Raw genomic sequence first — 21,311 nt, 5'->3', positions numbered from 1 at the left:
CTAGGTTATCCGTTAGGCGGGGCACGCCTACGTACAGGGTTTCTCCAGGTTTAGCGCTAGAAGGCGTAAAGGTGACCCGGTGAAAGGTGCGTTCTGCCTTTAGTCCGCCAACCTGCTTAGGTAATGCGTTGGGATTTAACTTTGAGCTTATCATATATAATGGAAGTAGAAGGAACGGATTTTGACCCCCTTACCGAAGAAGGCCAAGTAGACATTAACGACGACGAATTCGACGCATGGACTAAAGGCGCGGATACCGACCCCCTGGTTTACGACGCAGCCTTGGAAAATAAGTATGGTAGCAGATGGGAACGCGCTAAAGCCACCTTAAGAGACATGTGGTCATCTAAAAAGCCTAACGAACCCATCCCCGAGTACTTGGAGCTTCAAAACATAGACGAGCCGGAAGCAGCCGTGCGGGAAACCGTAGAGTGGGCAAAGCAGGAGCTAGAGCTGCGCTACACCCACCTTGATGCTGACGAGGTAAGGCTCACAGAACGCGGAAACAAAGTCCTAATAAGCGTCCAAGACCTGAGATTTCCCGACAAAGACCGCTGGACGAAACCGCAACCCCTCTTTGATGAGGAGGGCAACGTTAGGGGCGACGTCTTAAGATTAAAAGGCTTTCAGCAGGCTACTAGAAGCATGCTAGAAAGGTTGAGAGCCCTAACCGAAAGGGTTGAAATTGAAAAGCGTGCCGAGGAGCTGCAAAGGGAGTTAGAAGAAAAAGACGCAGAATACGCAAAGCAAAGTCAACTACTAGCCGATGCTGAAAAGAAGTCCGCCCATCAAGATGAAAGAATGAAAGAAATGAGAAACCAGTTGGATAAAACCCTGCGCGAAAGGGATAAAGCACAAAGAGACTTGGAGGAGGCCAAAAGCTCTGGCACCTCAACGGAAGCGCTGCGGGAAACGTTGGAAGAAAGGGAGGAAGAATACATGAAGCAAAACCAGCGGCTCGCCGACGCACATAGGAGGGAAGTCGAATTTAAAAATCAAGAAATAAGTGAGCTGGTAGACCAAAGAACCCGAATTCGGCGTGAAAGGAATCAAGCACAAAAGGCTCTTAACCTCGCCCTGCAAGAGTTGGACTTAAGAAGCGAAGATGCTAATGACTTACAAACTACCATAGCCGGCTCTTTGGTGGAAAGGCGGCGGTTAATGGCTGAAATCAATACTAAGGAGGAACAAATCCGGCAAAGAGATCAGGCCATTGAAGACCTGGAGGGGCAAATAGAGCGGCAGCAGGAAGTAATCGAGGACCAAACTCGTACTGAAGAGGAAAGGGAGGCTGCCCGAAGGGAAACAGAAGACCTAGAGGTACGCCTTGCGAAATTACGGGCGGAAAAGGAAAAGCTGGAAAAGGAGCTGGGGCTTACCACCAAGGAAAAGGTAAAAAGAGCTCTGGTGAAGTATGGTATTCCGCTGGCATTTGCGGTCGCTATTAGTACCGTAGTAGGAGTTATCCTATCCGCGCTTAAGGCTACAGGCGCGGGCGTGAAAAAACTAGGTTCTGGTTTGACGGACTTGGGAAAAAAGATGGCAGCCGGTCTTCCTGGGCTGCTGGGTAGCGTCCTTAGCCTGGTACTTAGGACCGGCGGAGAACTGTTGAAGTTCGTGGGGAATAACATTTGGATCTTGGTCGTCGCTATTGGAGTGGTATTCCTGAAGAAGATGAAGGGTTAATCTTATCCTTGTATGTTATGTCGGGCTTATCGTCGTCGGGTGTCCGAGGCGTCCTCGACTGGGGATAAGTAAAGATAGTATTCGCGCCGCCTTGATAATGCGGAACTAGTGGTATGGCGGTCATGGTAGAAATGGTCTTATGATGCCAAGCTCTATTAGGTTTGTTAATCGCACTATTTACGTAAGCTACGTAACTACCGCGCGAACCATCTGGGTGAATTTGTAACTTAACGTAATTACAATTAACCACCATTTGAAACGTAGCCACGTAAAACGCCTCGGAACTAAATGGATATGGCTGCGTCGAGAAATGAGTAGGCTCTCGATTATTGGTTGACGTTCTAAAGGGCGTTAAAGGCTCGTCATTTTCATCAACTAGCCTAAATCCCATGATACTACCATACGCCTGGGTAATGTCAATGCTACAAATGATCAATGCAAGGCCTCCAACTTCAACCCACATCCCAATATCGCGCCAACCGCGACCGGTGTAAGTTTCATCCCTTAAGTGATAAACGTAATGGGTTTCCTTCCAATGTGGATTCATATATTTAAAGGCTAAGCACCGTAAGAGTGCTGATGGTTAAATGGTTATAAGCCGTGTCCCTTTGATTTTCTATGCTATTCACACAAACGCTCCCCGTATCGTCTACGCGCATTTGCAGCTTTACCTTCCCATGGCAGTTGGCAACCATATGAAGAGTCCAAGTCGTAAGATTCTCAGCGCTATTCGTTGGCGGCTCTACGGAGAAATGCGCAGGCTCCCTGTTGTTCGTCTTCGCGCGCATAGGCTGCAGTACGCCATTCTCATCCAGGAACCTAAAGCCGACGTTGGCGTGACTGCTTGTACCAATGCAAATACTACAAAGGATCAATTTCTTTCCTGAGTAATTCAAATTCACGGACATCCCCGCGACATCAACCCAAGATGCCTGGGTGTACTTTTTCTCGCATGTGTAAGTCGTATAAACACAATCTACTCCAGCTACGTAGGGGTTGTTCATCGCCATATATAATAGCTCAGACCAACGCCTGCGGCGGCTAAGCCGGCTTTTAGTAAGTTATGGTCATATTCCTCAGGTATGGTTGCGGGAATATGCTTTGATGGTTTCTTAACTACGGGTAGCTTCGTTTCGTGTGACTTTTTTGGCTTCTCTACGAAGTGAGGAATGTTCCTAAGAGTGTCAGAGTTTACGTCATTCACCCCAAACTTCATATCCTTAGTAGCTCGTTGAAGTTTGTTGTTGTATCCTACTACAGAGCCAGTATTTATAGATAAGTTACTAGGCATTAACCAACAACCCGGGGCTACTGCATAGTCCAACCTCGCCTTAGAATTTTGTATAGCTAGTTGGTAACGCTGTACGCCCTTGCTAATGTCGCCCTCCAAGATTGAACTTTCGAATAAGAGCAAGGCTTCGGCTCGCGTCTCTTCTGCGGCGCCCGTATTTCCAATTATACTTGATCGGGTATTTACCTGAGCTCCAAGGATAGAATACACGTAAGCTTCTATGCTGCGGTTCAAACGGGCAAGGCTGGCTCTAGTTAGTCCTTTACCTTCTGGGGGTATGAAATTAAAGTATTGCTTCGTTTGCTCGTCGTTGGTAATCTTAGTAATCAGTGGATTGGCCCCTGCATACTTACCACCCTCGTCTTTGAACAGAGGTCCGTCTCTGACTTCCTTAGTGGTTTTGGCATTTGGTTCAAAGAAGGTGCTACTGTCATAGGTTTCTTTGTGATACCCAGTGTCCCACTGCAACCGCAGCGTATGCACTTCCTTATCGCTTAGCTCGTGCCCACCAATCCCCCAATAAGTCCAAACGTGTCCCAGCCCATTGTTAGCGCCCGTAGTGCATCGGAAATCCTTCCCTACAACACCAAACTCCTTACCAAGTCTATCATAAGCCGGCACGCTGTATTTGTTATCTCTTGGATAAAACGTGGCATCTCCCGGCAGCGCAATAACACCCATCTCATGCAGTATTCTTCTAACCGTGAAGTTAAAGTGAAACATAAATATCGAATTCTTCATCAAGTTTGCGCTTACCCCACAGCCGCTAGTGGCACACCAAACTGCAAAGTTTAGTTGCTGCGGCCAATAACGCATGTTAGGACCACTTAACCATTCATGAGATTCCTTGGCGGTGGTATGAATAATGGGCACGTTTTTGAAGATATCTCGCACCTTTAACGGAAAGGAATGGTTGTTAGAGATCCGCATGTTCAACGTTAGGTCCAGGCTTGGGTGTTTATCAAATGAAACTGCGGATATCGGATAAGTATCGGTACCCAGCAATAATTCCTTTGACCAACCTTGCACGTGTTTAGGCTTATGCGGTAAGATCTTAGGATGCTTCAGCTGAGAGTCTATCTGATCGACCAGCGTAGGTTTCAAATCCTCATTGCTGTACATTCTTTCGCCGTTGAAGTAAATCCCATCGGGCCTTCTTTCGAACTTACTAGGGTCTGCATGCGGAAACATCTTCCTAAATGCTCTCCAGTTCCAGTAATCCCGGTTGTCGTGATGTGGCTGCTCCTCAATATCATTCCCAAAAGCGTCGTACATTAGTATATATAATGGATGTTATACCATCAGCACCTAAGTTGTACCCAGATGTTCTCTATACTACACCTAACGAACTAAACGCCGAAAACTTTCGTCTGAATAAAGCAAACTTAATCCTGGCTTACTTGGAAGGGCAAACAAAACACTATGAAAAAGTTAGAAAAAAGTACGTCAGAGCCCGGAGTACGCTACATAAGATTGCGATAACTTCAGGATCCATATCTGTCGTGTTAACAGGCTCCGGCGTTGCTACTTCGCTTACCGGACCGGGAATAATCGTTGGAGTTCCTTTGGCCGGCGTTGGGGCAGCCTGTGGTATTATTTCTGCTGTTGCTACGGGCATTATGAAACAGTTGTCAAGCAAAATATCCAAGCATGACACGACAATAGCTCTGTCAAGGGCTAAAGTAAATACAATTACCGATCTTGTCTCAAAGGCTTTGCGTGACAGAAAGATAGATGATGTAGGATTTTCGCTTATTCTGGCCGAAGAAGACAAATACGAGAAACTAAAGACGGACATAAGGAATAAAAAAACAGTCGTAAAAGATCTTTCCGAGGAATCTCGCAAAAAGATCTACCAAGAAGCGAAAGAAGAGCTTCAAAGAAAGCTTGCTCAGTAAATATCGTGACAGGATTCTATTTACATATCGAACGTCAGTCTAGAAATTATGCAAATTAAATATAATAATTTTCACATACATAAGCGTCCAGATGTGTCTGGCGTTCGCTTGTGATCGTGGGACTTTGGAGCTGGGGAGGCCTAAAGTCCCGAGTTCAAGCCTCGCTGTAGACGCATTTGGACCGGTTGCTGTGAGTGAAAAAAAAAGCCTCCCCCACTCACAGCAACCGTGGGGGGAGGGGTGGAAAAGATAGAAAGTGCGATTCAACCCCGCGATGGGGGGTTTCGCAAGGAAAAGTTGGAAAAGTCAGGGGGTGTCTCGGGACGCTGTCGGGAGTTCACCCTCTGGTGGGTCGTAAGAAAGATATATGTGTATGTACTAGAGGGCCTCTGGCGCGGGATGAAATAAGCCCCGTAAGCCCAAAATGCAAAAAACCCCACTGGGGATAGCTTGGTGTTCTGCGCGATGCATTCCCCAGTGGGGTTTCTGGCAAAATAAACGCCAGTTTTGCATTTTTATTTTCTCGGAATCCATCCTAACAGGGGGTGGTTGGGGTCTATTTTGTAAAATATTTCGTAAATTACGTCAGGATAATAAGGAATATCCTTATCCAGCCGACAAAACATCCACTCGGCTCTGCTCATATCAGAAACCTCGGGAATAGACTTACCGGTAATTTCAGACAAAAGATAGGGAATAGCTTTGTAATATTTCCCTAGTTTTAATTTTTTCAGCGTTTTCCGTAGACTTTGCGGGGTTGGCTCTTCTAAATGGTCTATGATTTTCTTCTTTACTTCGTTGTCTAAATATACCGGTCGATAACCTTGGATATGACTCATCCAGTCTCGGAAGTATTTTATTCTCTTATAAGGTGTTTTCTTACGACCTCCATTGGCGTAATACTGCTCTCTGGTAGCATTTGGTACGGCATTGCGAATATTTTTACCACACTCGTAACACTGTGCTGACGTGTCGTCTTCTATTTGCATTTTCTTACCACAACACCAGAAACCCTTGGGCTTAGGTATGTTAACTTTGGATTTTAGGCAAATTATACAGAAGTCATTGGTGAACTTTTTACATTCATGCATATGTAAGACAAATATCTTAACATTCGCGCAACATATAACAGAACACGGGTAATTCCCGCGGGGGACGCTAGTGCGTAAACACGGGTAATTCCCGGGCGATTCCGAATGGTGACCGCGAGTCCCCCTTACTGCTGCTATCATTTTGTTGTATGGTAGTAGCCGAGCAACTTTACAGGACATTATTTTGATTCTTTCAAGCTTTTTCCCTTTTCGTTTGGCCTTTTTCATTGAAAGTACCCTGTACAAAGACCGGTACTTCCTTTTCCCAATAACCCCCCTTGTAAAATAGGTAGAAATACTTCTTAAAAGATTTTCTTGTGAATCCTCAAATTTCTTAACACTACTGTTATATATTTGAGGGAAAACCTGATTACATAACTTTCTTTTTCTTGAAATAACGCTAGTTAACTCCCCCTTTGAGCCTTTTACTGCCAATGTATCAACTAAACCAGAGATAGCAGGTAGAGTATTAGTGGATGTACCTCCATGAATTCTAAGAGCTGAATTAAATGTTTCACTTCGCCTCTTATTCATCGTCCGATTACATCTGAGATTATTTCCATGGTCATCACATGTAGGGCTGTTCTGTCTATTCACAACTGCAGAGGGATTTTGATTCAGAACCTGGTGCTCATTTGAAAGGCTTTGGATGTTTTCTTTCATCTCAACAATCTTTAAAAAAAAAACATCAGATTAGCGACATATTTGTGATGAAGATGATTGAACACAAATACTAAATACCTTGTCTTCAAGCCTTCTCTTTTTAACACCCATGGAATCTAATTTCCTGTTGTTCTCTTGAAGAGAAATGTGAGCCATAGCAACTTTATTCCTCTGGTCCTTTCTTGCCTTCATCATCTTACCAACATTAAATCTTGCATACCTCTTGCTTTCACTAAGAGGCATCCTTTAGTGAGATAAAGGTTACACTGAATTAAAAAAGGATAATTTCTATCCTACTTATCCAATGCCTTCACTTGGTATGCCACAAAATATCACTTAGACCCTGTTTACATAGGATAGAATTAATCCTCTGTGCTACTTCAAATCTCCCAGTTTGTACCATATGTAAACAGTAGATGATGGTTTGTGTTAAGTTAAGCCTTTATGTTATTAAATACCTGTTATTTCTTTCCACTGGCAAAAAAATAGGGCTCTATCTTGTAGATGAATGTAAAGTTTTTCTCGGGTTATGTAATCACAAGAGCCTTTATTTCTCTTTGATAACTTCTTGAAGTAGCCTTCGATTTGTATTTTAGTTAAAGAAACCAGCTTTGAAAACAAAGTTATCACACTTGCTTTTCATGAAAGTTTACATTCGTATTTAATATCGCGTTTAGGAGATCAGATGGTGGTTTGAAAGCTGCATGGGTTGCTCTGATATAGCCACGTACGCTGTTTTTGTAACCAACTTCTTTCGCACTGTTCTGACACTGAAATCAAAACAGACAAACACTTAATACTCAAAAGGTTTAAACATACCTCTTATTCAGTTAAACAAAAATCATAGGATTGTCGACCGATAAATACTCTCCATTTAGGTATGATTTTTATGGCATTTTATCGAGCACAGTCAAAGCCTTTTGAAGGCAAAAAAAAGCAAATTTCAAGCTTTTCTCAAGACAAGTGGCTTTACTTTAAATGTACTTACTTCGATGAAGGCTTTCCTCAACTTTTCTAGCAGAAAACCAGGCAAGTTGGGCATCAAAATACTCCTTGGTTCAAGACGAATCCAATCCAAAAGCTGCCTTCTCTATACGACCGCTAGGTATCGTGGTATTACGCATAAATTAAAAGGTCATATGGTGACAAAATTTTCCCCTTCCCCTCCCCCTCGTTATCCAAAATTTGCACTTTGAAAGTTACCGATAGATTGAGCACGCGATTTCGCGGCCGATATGCCCACCGTGCTTTACAGCAGACATTGAATCAATGTTTTATCAGACTACAGTTATCGAGAGTGATACAGATGCATTAAGGTTTTTATGGTGGTCCGACAGCCTAGAAGACTCACCAGACGAGTACAAAATGTTAGAGCACATATTCGGAGCCAAATCTTTGCCATGCTGTGCGAACAGGGCCCTACGAATGAACGCTGAGGACAACGCAAGTGATTTCGATCCAGAAGTCATCCAGTCAGTCTACCGTAACTTCTACGTAGATGACCTACTGAAGTCCGCTCCAACGACGGAAGAGGCTACTCGTTTTGCAACCGACCTAGTTAAATTGCTGAAGGTAGGCGGTTTCAGGTTTACCAAGTTCACAAGTAACTGCCGCGAAGTGCTGACGTCCATTCCTCCCGAAGACAGAGCTAATCCAACCCTAAACTTGGATCTCGACAAGTTACCAATGGAAAGAGCATTAGGAGTGACCTGGGACGCTGAGTCAGATACGATCAGATTCAAGGTTATGCCAACAAACAAGTCTCCAACGAAAAGAGGAGTGCTTTCAGTGGTCAGTTCGTTGTTCGACCCCTTGGGATTTCTGGCCCCCCTCACGTTATCAGTGAAGATCCTCCTGCAAGATTTATGGAGAGCGGGAGTGTCATGGGATCAAGAAATCCCAGAACCATATCTGTCGATATGGCGAGAGTGGTCTAGATGTTTTCGGTCAAATCATTGACCCCCTTAGAAATCCTCATACCCCCCTAACGTATGAATGGTACCTTAGGGAAATTTTTTGTAAATTTATGACCACTCATTTTTTCCCCCTCAGCACCACTTGCCCTTCATTTACTTTTACATTATATATTAAACAGTGTTGATGAGCTCAGAATACACCTACATTCAATCTATCATTTTTTAACTGCCACATCAATTTCTACCCATGGATGCTATCATCCACAATACATACTAGTTATTCTCCCACATGTAGCCCGACTACACACTCTTAGAGTGTCTAGTTTTATTGTAGTCCTCCTCCTTTCACTCCTTTCGTCAAAATATAAGTTAAAAATTTTAATGATGGCAACTGAAAGAAGGGGTCAAAAGGTACATAGTGAACAGGGTGAAAGGACATCGTGGTTTAGTATTCTTGACAATTTTGATGTTGTTAGGGGTACAGCTATTGATTATATGCATGGGGTTTTACTTGGGGTACAGAAGCACTTACTGACTATGTGGTTTTGTCCAAGTTTATCGGGTAATAACAGTGGCGGATCCAGAGGGGGTTCCAAGGGTTCCACGGAACCCCCCTTGAGTGTCAAAAAAAATCTAAAGTAAAATAAAAGAAATAAAAAACCTTCGAAACAAATTTCGTTTTTGCAACTGATTGTTAATGCGGTGCCTACTTGGGCTACCTGTGCATCTTGAGCGCCTGCAGTACTTTTCACCAGCGTTCGTACGAACTAAACGTCATTTTCACGTTCATTCAAGCCATTTTTCTTTTTAGATGCAGAGATCTATTAATAACTTCTTTTCAAATAAACGGTAAGTTTCGATTCTATGATGTTTTTTGACGATTTCTTAAGTAAATTATTATTGGCGCTGTGTTGCATTTATTATAGTGAGAGCAGTTCCATTATTGATAGTGATGTTGAGCCTCCTTCAAAACAAACTCCTTCTGTCTCAGGTAAATCAGTTATAAAAGTATCTATATATACCTGTATACGAAGACATGGATGTTCTTATCGATTTAAAAAAGATCTGCAAGGAACACTTTGAGGCTATCATGAATGAGTTTGTACATTGTTGTGAAAATATAGAAGCCGATATCCACAATCTGAGATATCTGATAGCTCTAACTGTTGTAAACCATTTTACAACAATGCATCACTACGAGTTTTTGGAAGAAATGGGAAGTGTGTTGTACGACACCATGTCTCTCTTCCTGCCAGGAGGAGAGGAGCTTACAGATCCACAAAAGCAGCTGGAAGAGGGCGAAGATATATTTGTCCATTTTGAAGATGATTGGGAACCATCTGCAGAATTACGTGACTGTGAAACAGAAATTTTGACTGATGGAGAGTGATATTTTTGAGCTTTAGGGTTGTTAGTTGCTTGATAAACTAACCATTCATTAATAAAACAGTTCATTATTTATTCAAAAAGTTACTGTTGCATTTATTGACGTTAATATTATGTTAAGTTGGTTTGATATAGTTTGTTTTTCTTCCTCTTTATAAAAGAAAACTGCACTTTAACATACAGTAAGAAGGTCTGTTTTTAAGACATTAATAATTATAATTATTTGTCAGATGCACATCATGATAGAGGTGGTTATAAAGATACAGAAGTCAGTACTACTAACAGAGTTATTAGTAAGTCGGGCTGTTTCTGTTTGCATGGATCTATAATATAAATGCTGTACCAATATGTATACTATAATATGTATGAATACTGCAATCATTTTATAGAGTAGTATAGGGAATGGGGGTTCCAGCGCAATCTCAACACGGGCAAGACCCGTGTCAAAAATCCACCTACGGAAACAACCCACTCCAAGTGTGGTTGGGGGCAACAGCGCAAATATGTTAGTCTATATATGGAGTGCGAAGATTGTAAAGAGTTTGTTTATGATTTCTGTGTAAAGTGCTTGAAACCCAAGTTTGTACCTACTAAACCAAATAAGTATATTTGTTGTGGTAAGAAAATGCAAATAGAAGACGACACGTCAGCACAGTGTTACGAGTGCGGTAAAAATATTCGTAATGCCGTGCCTTGTGCTACCAGGGAACAATATTACGCCAATGGAGGTCGTAAGAAGACCCCATACAAAAGAATAAAATACTTCCGAGACTGGATGAGTCATATCCAAGGTTTACATCCGATATATTTAAGCGACGAAGTAAGGAAGAAAATCATAGACCATTTAGAAGAGCCAACCCCACAAAGTCTACGGAAAACGTTGAAAAAATTAAAGCTAGGGAAATATTACAAAGCTATTCCCTATCTTTTGTCTGAAATTACCGGTAAGTCTATTCCCGAGGTTTCTGATATGACAAAAGCCGAGTGGATGTTTTGTCGGCTGAATAAGGATATTCCTTATTATCCTGATGTAATTTACGAAATATTTTACAAAATAGACCCCAACCACCCCCTGTTAGGATGGATTCCGAGAAAATAAAGATGCAAAACTGGCGTTTATTTTGCCAGAAACCCCACTGGGGAATGCATCGCGCAGAACACCAAGCTATCCCCAGTGGGGTTTTTTGCATTTTGGGCTTACGGGGCTTATTTCATCCCGCGCCAGAGGCCCTCTAGTACATACACATATATCTTTCTTACGACCCACCAGAGGGTGAACTCCGGACAGCGTCCCGAGACACCCCCTGACTTTTCCAACTTTTCCAATCGCGAAACCCCCCATCGCGGGGTTGAATCGCACTTTCTACCCCTCCCCCCACGGTTGCTGTGAGTGTGGGGAGGCTTTTTTTTCACTCACAGCAACCGGTCCAAATGCGTCTACAGCGAGGCTCGAACTCGGGACTTTAGGCCTCCCCAGCTCCAAAGTCCCACGATCACGAGCGAACGCCAGACACATCTGGACGCTTATGTATGTGAAAATTATTATATTTAATCTGCATAATTTCTAGACTGACGTTCGATATGTAAATAGAATCCCGTCACGCTCTTTTCGAAGCAGATGTTTACTGAGCAAGCTTTCTTTGAAGCTCTTCTTTCGCTTCTTGATAGATCTTTTTGCGAGATTCCTCGGAAAGATCTTTCACGATGGTTTTTTTATTCCTTATGTCCGACTTTAGTTTCTCGTATTTGTCTTCTTCGGCCAGAATAAGCGAGAATTCTGCGTTGTCTATCTTTCTGTCACGCAAAGCCTTTGAGACAAGGTCAATGATCGTATTTACTTTAGCCCTTGACAGAGCTATTGTCGTGTCATGCTTGGATATTTTGCTTGACAACTGTTTCATAACGCCTGTTGTAACAGCCGAAATAATACCACAGGCTGCCCCAACGCCGGCCAAAGGAACTCCAACAATTATTCCCGGTCCAGTAAGCGAAGTAGCAACGCCAGAGCCTGTTAACGCCACGGACATGGAGCCGGAAGTTATCGCGATTTTATGTAATATGCTTCGGGCTCTAGCATACTTTTTCCTGACCTCCTCGTAGTGCTTCGTTTGACCCTCTAAGTAAGCGAGGATTAGATTTGCCTTATTCAAGCGGAAGTTCTCGGCATTCAATTCATTGGGTTTTGTAGGTAAATCAGGATAGAGTGGAGGTGCTGATGGTATAACATCCATTATATATACTAATGTACGACGCTTTTGGGAATGATATACAGGAGCAGCCACATCACGACAACAGGGATTACTGGAATTGGAGGGCCTTCAGGAAGATGTTTCCGCACGCGGATGCTAGTAAGTTCGAAAGAAGGCCCGATGGTATTTACTATAACGGCTCCAGAATGTACAGTAATGAGGATTTGAAACCTACGCTGGTTAATCAGATAGACGATCAACTGAAGAATTCTGGTTATGTTGAACATAAGCCTAAGCCAACATACGTTGAACATAAGCCCGTGCAAGGTTGGTCAAAGGAATTATTGCTGGGTACCAGTACTTATCCGATACCCGCAGTTTCATTTGATAAACACCCAAGCTTGGACCTAACGCTGAACATGCGGATCTCTAACAAGCATTCCTTTCCGTTAAAGGTGCGAGATATCTTCAAAAACGTGCCCATTAATCATACCACCGCTAAGGAATCTCATGAATGGTTAAGTGGTCCTAACATGCGTTATTGGCCGCAGCAGCTGAACTTTGCGGTTTGGTGTGCCACTAGCGGCTGTGGGGTAAGCGCAAACTTGATGAAGAATTCAATATTTATGTTTCATTTTCACTTCACGGTTAGAAGAATACTGCATGAAATGGGTGTTATTGCGCTGCCGGGAGATGCCACGTTTTATCCAAGAGATAATAAATACAGCGTGCCGGCTTATGATAGGCTTTGTAAGGAGTTCGGTGTTGTAGGGAAGGATTTTAGATGCACTACCGGTGCTAACAATGGTTTGGGACATATTTGGGCTTATTGGGGGATTGGTGGGCATGTGCTAAGTGATAAGGAAGTTCATGCGCTGCAGTTGCGATGGGACACGGGATATCACAAAGAAACTCACGACAGTAGCACCTTCTTTGAACCAAATACCAAAACCACTAAGGAAGTCAGAGACGGACCTTTGTTCAAAGACGAGGGGGGTAAGTATGCAGGGGCTAATCCACTGATTATCAAAATTACCAACGACGAGCAAACAAAGCAATATCTTAATTTCATACCCCCAGAAGGTAAAGGACTAACCAAAGCCGGCCTTGCCCGTTTAAACCGCAGCATAGAAGCTTACGTGTATTCTATCCTTGGAGCTCAGGTAAACACCCGATCGAGTATAGTGGGGAATACCGGCGCCGCAGAAGAGACGCGAGCCGAAGCTTTGATTCTATTCGAAAGTTCAATCTTGGAGGGCGACATTAGCAAGGGCGTACAGCGTTACCAACTAGCTATACAAAATTCTAAGGCGAGGTTGGACTATGCCGTAGCCCCGGGTTGTTGGTTAATGCCTAGTAATTTATCTATAAATACTGGTTCTGTAGTAGGATACAACAATAAACTGCAGCGAGCTACTAAGGATATGAAGTTTGGGGCGAATGACGTGAACTCTGACACTCTTAGGAACATTCCTCACTTCGTGGAGAAGCCAAAAAAGGAACACGCAGAAAAACCCGAACCAAAGAAGAAGCCCCAAAAGAAGGTCCTGCCTACGATACCCGAGGAATATGACCATAACTTACTAAAGGCCGGCGTAGCAGCTGCAAGCGTTGGTCTAAGCTATTATATATGGCGATGAACAACCCCTACGTAACTGGAGTAGATTGTGTTTATACGACTTACACGGGCGAGAAAAAATACACCCAGGCATCTTGGGTTGATGTCACGGGCATGTCCGTGAATTTGAATTACTCAGGAAAGAAATTGATATTATGCAGCATTTCTTTGGGGGCCGTTAGCAGTGCGAATGTAGGATTTCGTTTCTGTGACGACAATGGAGTATTGCAACCCATGCGCGCGAAGACGAACAACAGAGAGCCCACGCATTTCTCAGTAGAGCCGCCAACGAATAGCGCCGAGAATCTTTCCGTTTGGACTTTCCACATGGTTGCTGATTGCCACGGAAAGGTAAAGCTGCAGATAAGAGTAGATGACACCGGGAGTGTTTGCATAAATAGCATAGAAAATCAAAGGAATACTGTCTATAACCACATGACCATCAGCACTTTGACGGTAATGAGCCTCTAGAAGGGAACTTGTTCCCTGTAATATATGAATCCATACGTGAGGGAAACGCGTTATACCCACCGCTTAGATGAAGAGGGATATGACAACGGCGCTTGGCATGACGTTGGACTGTGGGTTGAGGTTGGGGGCACTGCATTGGTCATTTGCACTATTAGCATTAATGCAAATACGCATGCGAATGTGGGGTTTAGGCTTATCGATGAGAATAATAAGCCCCTGCTTCCTTATCGAACTTCAACGAACACCAGGAAAGTTACCCATTTTTCGATGGAGCCCTACACTAGGTCCTCTGAAGACCTAACGCCAGTAACTTTTCATATGCTAGCCAATTGTAAATATGCTAAGTTGCAAGTCACTTCTGATGACGGCAAGTTTGGGATAAATCGCATAGGTCGCAGGCCCGCTAATGCAGCCTGGAGTCATAAGCCCATTTCTACCATGAGTGTGTTGCCGTTGGTTCCAAATTACCAGGGCGGTGCTAATACCGTCTTTCATTATCCTCAAAGCAGGACACCGTCCGATGAGAAGGATAAGATCAACCCTTCATCTTCTTCAGGAGTACCACTCCAATAGCGACGACCAAGATCCAGATGTTATTCCCTACAAACTTCAACAGTTCGCCGCCGGCCCTAAGTGCCAAGGAAACAACTGAACCCAGCAGCCCAGGAAGACCGGCTGCCATCTTTTTTCCCAAGTCCGTTAGTCCATTGCCTAATTTCTTTACGCCTGCACCTGTAGCCTTAAGCGCGGATAGGATAACTCCTACTACGCTTGAAATAGCGACCGCAAACGCCAGCGGAACGCCATACTTCAAAAGGGCTCTTTTTACCTTTTCCTTGGTGGTAAGCCCCAGCTCCTTTTCCAGGTTTTCCTTTTGAGCCCGCAATTCCGCAAGGCGCATTTCGAGGGCCTCCACTTCCCTTTGAGCTGCTTCCCTTTCCTCTTCGGTACGAGTTTGGTCCTCGATTACTTCTTGCTGCCGCTCTATTTGCCCCTCCAGGTCTTCGATGGCCTGATCTCTTTGCCGGATTTGCTCCTCTTTAGTGTTGATTTCGGCAACCAACTGCCGCCGTTCCTCCAAAGAGCCGGTTATGGTGATTCGTAAGTTCTTAGCTTCCTCATTACTAGTATCCAGGTCTTGCAGGGCAAGCCGGAAGGCCCTTTGAGCGCCGTCTTTTTCGCGAAGAGAAATGTTTCTTTGTTCTCTAAGTTCTAATATGCGTTGATCCTTGTCGTCGAGTTCTCTTTTTTGAGCATCGAGGAGTAGTCGGTTTTGTCTCATGTATTCTGCCTCCCTTTCCTCCATTGTTTCCTTTAGTCCTTCGACTTCCCTTATCGCTTCGATGCCTTTTTGTTGCCGCTGCATTAGGGTCTCGAACTTTTCAAAGGCTTCGCTGGTGTTTTCATCGTTTTCTCTTAGTCTTTCCACCAAATTAGGCCTTCCTAATGCGTCTTTGATTTCTTTTGGGAGATTACTGGTGAGCCTGTCGGAGTCTCTCCTTTGGTAGAGATTATACCACTTATCCCTTCCTTGATACTGGATTTGAATTTGCCCCTTATCTCCGGTTTGGAAATTAAGGCGGGTCAAGTCCACATTTGGAAATTTCTCCCTTACGTCGTCTAAAAGCCCCCTTAGCATTTCAGTTCTTAGGTCCGTGGAATCCAAGTTTTGCAATTCCAAATATTCTGGAATAGATCTCCCTGGGTTCCTTGATTGCCACTTATCCTCTAAGGAACGCCAGGCCTCGCGGGCCCTACTTCCGAACCTATTTCGAAGCCTATCCCAAATATACTCGCGGGACACGTTGTCATTTGGGATTAACGTATCGTATTCTTCGTCGTTAATATCGACTTGGCCTTCTTCGGTGGTGGGGTCAAAATCCGTTCCTTCTACTTCCATTATATATGATAAGCTCAAAGTTAAACCCCAACATATTACCTAAGCAGGTTGGCGGACTAAAGGCAGAACGCACCTTTCACCGGGTCACCTTTACCCCCAGCAGCGCTAAGCCAGGGGAAACCCTGTACGTAGGCGTGCCCCGCCTAACGGATAACCTAGTGTTGGTTCCTGGCACCCTGGCGCTAAGGTTTGACCTAGCAATACAACCAAACACTGCGGACGTGCGTTACGTCGTCAATAACGTGGGTAGAAACCTCGTTTCCAAAATACGCGTAAAGTTCGCCGGGGAATCCTTGCTGGACTTGAACAGGTATGATTTGTATACCACGTACAAAGACTTATGGTTGACTGCATTTGACCGCGCGCAAAGGATAGAGCAGGGAATCGCCAGTGATGCCATACGCAAGGTAAGAAGCGCAACCTCTGGCGCCTAAGGAGAAGACGAAATAAAGACGGCTTATGGTACTAAGCATGTAGTTCCATTAGATTTCGAAGTTATCACGAACCACGGTGCATACTACCCAAGGCAGCTAAGCGAACTACAGTTCGAAGTAACCCTAGCAGACACTACGAACATCCTACAGGGAAAGGACGTAAGTTCAGCAGCCGTCCACCCATACTCCGTTACTAACTTAGAGCTGCAGTATGAAACGGTATACAGCGAAGACTTAGCACGTAGCGCCGGTATGGAATACAGCTCCGGGAAGGCTTTCCTTTACGATCACGTCGTGATGTACAAGACGTTCAGCTTTACAAATAACGTCGAAGAGGTCATCAACCAAAGCATTAACCTTCCCAGGCGCAGCCTTACAGGGATAATGTTGCTGTTCGCAAAGACATACACGGCAGGATTGCGTGACTCCGAGGCGTTCTTTAATCCTAACATCACTAACGTAGGCGTTAGCATTAACGGAGTGCCTAATAAGGTTTACTCACAAGGGATAAAGCCCGCGGATATGTACCGGGAAGTCGCACGTAAGTTTGGCGACCAAATTAGCCCCGAGGAATTCTTTAAGGATAAGTATGCGCTGTGGATCGACATGCGCACGACGAACGACGAAGACCTACATGGACAGGGATTGCGGCTGGTAAATACCCAGGACGGTATTACGTTGGAGATCAAGCGCACCAAAGACGCCAGCGACACTACTAAGATCAACGCATATATCTTCGTAGTCTCAGACGCGCAACTGAGTGTAGAAATGAATCAGCTAAAGAGCGTTGCATATTGATGACTCATCCTTTTGATAAAAAATACGGTATATATAATGCTCCGCGTATTTGAAAACAACGAAACTAAACTGCAATGCATAGTGCAAGGCGACAAGCTGTACTTTAAAGCAAAGTCAGTAGCAGGAGCCTTGGGCTACGCTAACTCTCGGGACGCAGTTAGAGCACACGTTTCAGAGGAAAACAAGGTAACACTGGGGTCTATAAAGGGTGTAGGGCTGACCGACACCCTTAATGCACAACCCAATGCTGTATACTTGACGGAGGAGGGCTTGTATGAATTAGTATTCGGGTCAGAGAAGGTAGCAGCTAAGGAGTTCAAAAAGTGGGTGTTAGGAGACGTCCTACCCACCCTCAGAAAGACAGGTAAATATGACATGGAGAAGCGATTCGACGGCTCAAACCCAATGAAGTTTAAGATAGAAACTGAGGCAGACATACACGACAGAACCGTACACAGGGTGCGTAGGTTTCACCCGCACGTAATCATAGTCCCAGGTCTTGGAGAACTGCAGGACACCGTAAGTAAGCGCATTAAAAGCTGGCGGAAAGGCTACCAGGCAGGTCAACCTGATCTGCTGATCCTTAACAATCACAACAAATACAATGGATTATGCATAGAATTGAAGACACCCAAAGGCACCGGCGTATTGTCCGAGAAACAAAAGGTAATGTTGGAACGATTTGAAGAAAATGGATATTTAACCATCGTAAGCAATGATTATGATCTGCTTTGCAGGGAAATAGATGAATATGTTGCTGGCATTCGCATTCCTTGTCCTTGGTGCATTAAGGCATTCAAAGGTCAAGACACTTTAAGCACGCACCTTAAAATATTTCATAGGTATAATGATTCTTAAACAAACATACTGGCGAGATCTGCTGCAAGGCGTTTCATACCGAATAAAAAACTACGTCGCATTCGAAGACATCGACCGTTTGAGGTTGGTCTTAGAACGCGACGGTCAGGAATACAGCCTTTGGGCGCCTGACTGTGTGAGATACATACTGCAGGGTGAAGAATATACACACCTACGCAGTCATGGTAAGGTAAACGGCCGATGGAAGTTTGACATCGAACGTCGAACGGAGAATAATCCATTGTGCGACTAATCAAGTATTGGTCTGCTACGGCGGACCTCATTTTTTCTGTTATCTGGTAAGCGGATACGGTAATCAAGGCTCCCCCTATGAATGCTGCGATTTGAGGAATCATATATCTTTCTCATTTTTCCAAGCCTTTCGTATCGCCAGGTAATGGTCTAAAGGCTTGGGACCGTCATACAGGCAACACCAAATATGCTGACCGCTGCGTTGACAACCACATTTATCGCAGATGCCGTCCCAGTGTTCCCTATTCTCCCATTTTACTCCTTCGTAGTCGTCAAAGCATACGAAATCTTGGTCTATTTCCTTCTTACGTCGCGTGAGCGCCCGGCTGGTTTCAAGGGGGCAACATCGCCCTGCTAAATCGCCGTGGGTTTCACAGACAACTTCTTCGAGGTGGTAACGCCGGCAGCGGTATTTATGCCAGTTCTCTTCAAAGAGGGGTTCATCGCATTGGTGGCAATGGCCTTTAAGGCAGACTCTATGCTCGCGGTGATATCGTAGGGTCTGTACAGTGGAGAGTTCCTTACCGCAGTCACCGCAAACAGTGCTGATGGTCTTTTGACAGACTTTCTTGGAAAGGTGGTATTGCAGTCGCTGCTTGCTACTAAAGGCTCTATCGCATTGCATGCACTTCATTATATATACCTCATTTTTTATTGTTAAATTGTTAAATGTCAGCAAGAGACAATTACGTAGATCTTATTTTTTTATTGTTAAATTGTTAAAATACGGTAAGAGACGAATGTAGATTTCATTCTTTGTAGGAACTTAACGATGAAAGATATAGACCATTCTTTGACATCATCTGTGCAGCATTTAACAAAATAACAATAAAAAATAGACTATCCTTCAATGTCATATTTGCAGCATTTAACAAAATAACAATAAAAAAAGAAAGACCTATGCTAATTCCTCTTGCTGGGGCTTAGTAAGATCTTCTTTGCGACCTCTTACTCTTCTCGAACGTCGTCTAAAGTCCTTTGTGCTTTAGTATCCGCGGGACACCAATGTCCAACGAAGTCTTCTTCAGAGAATACCTTATTACAGTGACAGCAGCTGTGTTTCTTACGAGGCGTCGGAGGGGTAACGATGATGCAGTCAGCAGGTAGTTCGCACGTAATGCAGTCCATATATCTATGGGGGATATCGAATGAAGTCCTTAATGGACTCCTTAGCCCACGTCGCCATCGTCAACAAGGCGCCAAACCGTTCTGCACGCTTCAGACCACACATTTCATCGTACAATTCCTGTACGCGCTCTTTTAACCGGTCTATCTCTTCCCTTTGCATTTCTATGGTGTCTCTTTTATCCTTTGCGTCGGCGGTAATCCTTCTTACTGCTTCCACTGGTTCCATCTATATATGAACCCAGATCACAAGCCTTGTAACGCTCTGATAGTAGGACCCACCGGCTGCGGAAAGACCCAGTTCATCGTGGAGCAGCTATTAGGATCCTTTAGATACCGCTTCGACTACATCGTGCTGCTTTGTCCCACCTACGTGAATAACCGCACCTGGGAAGGCATAGGAGTGAAAGATGACGACTTCTTCGTAGATATCTTAGATCCTAACGAGTTATCCAGCCATCTTAAGTTCTGGCACAAACAATTCCCTAAAGATACGCAAACCTTGCTCATACTGGATGACATCGCCTGCGGGGACGACGTAAAAAGACGCACCTCCGAGCTCGTTAAGCTTGCTTTCAGCGGCAGACACGACAATATTAGCGTTTGGTTGCTTTCCCAGCAGCTTACCAGTGTCTCTAAGCCCTTCAGGGAAAACATAGGCTCTCTCGTAGTATTTTATACTCCAAGTAAGTCAGACCTGGAAACCATCTTAAGCGACTACGGCGGTGAGATATCCAAGGAACAGTTACACGAATACATGCGGCATTTAAAGACGCACCAACATTCCAAAATGATCTTCTCTTTGAGGTTTCCCTACACGGTTGGAATCTATGATTCCTAATGTATATGGACATTGAGCAGTTGATAGAAGTCCCCACGCAGTTAGATGAAAGTAACCTCAAGGAACAACTTAACATCCTGGTGTCTTCTGGGAAGTGTAAAGAAATGATAGGCAAGGAACTTACCCATGAGCAAGTTAATAAGTTGTCAGAAGAGGAGGTTAAGAAGTTCCATAAGAGGTACGAGGCCGCCCTTGCAAGTAAGACCACGGACGCCGTAGCAGACTCCGCTATCCGACTTGCCACCAAGCTTCTCGGACTGGCGCTGCCCATAGACGACGTGGAGCAACTACGGAAGGACATGAGCGAGGACTATGTCATCGCCCAAGAACTTAAGATAACCTGCGGGTGGTTGTCTTTGAAGTGCGGTAAGTTAATGGCAGTCGCCTCTGCGGCACTTCACGTAGCTCAGCACGTCGACTTGAAGGAGGTACTAGGTTCCTTTGGAACATCTTGGAAGGACTTCAAAAAGGACAGAGAAGTCGAAAAGGTCTTCCAGGCAGCACTTGCCGAGGTACCTGATCAAGTCGCCTCAAGTACTTAGTCAAGTCGTTGTCAAGTCACCTCAAGTACTTAGTCAAGTCGTTGTCAAGTCACCTCAAGTACTTAGTCAAGTCATCCTTAAGTACTTAGTCAAGTCATTATCAAGTACTTAGTCAAGTCACCTCAAGTACTTAGTCAAGTCATTATCAAGTACCTAGTCAAGTCACCTCAAGTCATTATCAAGTCGCCGTCAAGTTATTATCAAGTCCTTCAAGTCCTTAGATATAAGATGAGTGGCACCGAAGAACAACCTCAGGAGGAGCAAAAGATTACCAAGGCTAAATCTGCAGGCAGAGTTGCCGCGGGGAAGAAGCTCGCGGAGATGAATAAAAAGAACAAAGCTAAAAAAGAAG

General features: G+C 44.3%; 1 protein-coding gene and 1 long non-coding RNA gene across 2 annotated transcripts; one reads left to right on the top strand and one right to left on the bottom strand.

Annotated features, from left to right (window-relative positions):
* Positions 1 to 6,296: 6,296 nt before the first annotated feature.
* Positions 6,297 to 7,722, bottom strand: LOC116309082 (uncharacterized). Its single transcript, XR_016120441.1, has 4 exons — positions 7,618 to 7,722; positions 7,088 to 7,399; positions 6,708 to 6,873; positions 6,297 to 6,638 (listed from the first exon to the last, which is right to left on the bottom strand). It is a non-coding gene; the product is annotated as an uncharacterized LOC116309082 (long non-coding RNA).
* A 176-nt stretch (positions 7,723 to 7,898) lies between these two features.
* Positions 7,899 to 8,588, top strand: LOC116309086 (uncharacterized). The gene has a single exon (XM_031719635.2). The coding sequence runs from the start codon at positions 7,899 to 7,901 to the stop codon at positions 8,586 to 8,588; it is 690 nt and encodes a 229-aa protein (XP_031575495.2).
* The last annotated feature ends 12,723 nt before the right edge of the window (positions 8,589 to 21,311 follow it).

Source organism: Actinia tenebrosa, unplaced genomic scaffold, assembly GCF_029948245.1.
Source record: "Actinia tenebrosa isolate PJP-AT-01 unplaced genomic scaffold, QUT_ActTen_1.0 PGA_scaffold2__45_contigs__length_23673736, whole genome shotgun sequence".
NCBI classification, from domain to species: Eukaryota; Metazoa; Cnidaria; class Anthozoa; order Actiniaria; family Actiniidae; genus Actinia; species Actinia tenebrosa.
This window is presented reverse-complemented; position numbering and strand designations above follow the sequence as displayed.

Bases quoted from the DNA above. Each gene is read 5' to 3' on its own strand.
- LOC116309086 (XM_031719635.2), top strand. From the start codon at position 7,899: ATGTTTTATCAGACTACAGTTATCGAGAGTGATACAGATGCATTAAGG.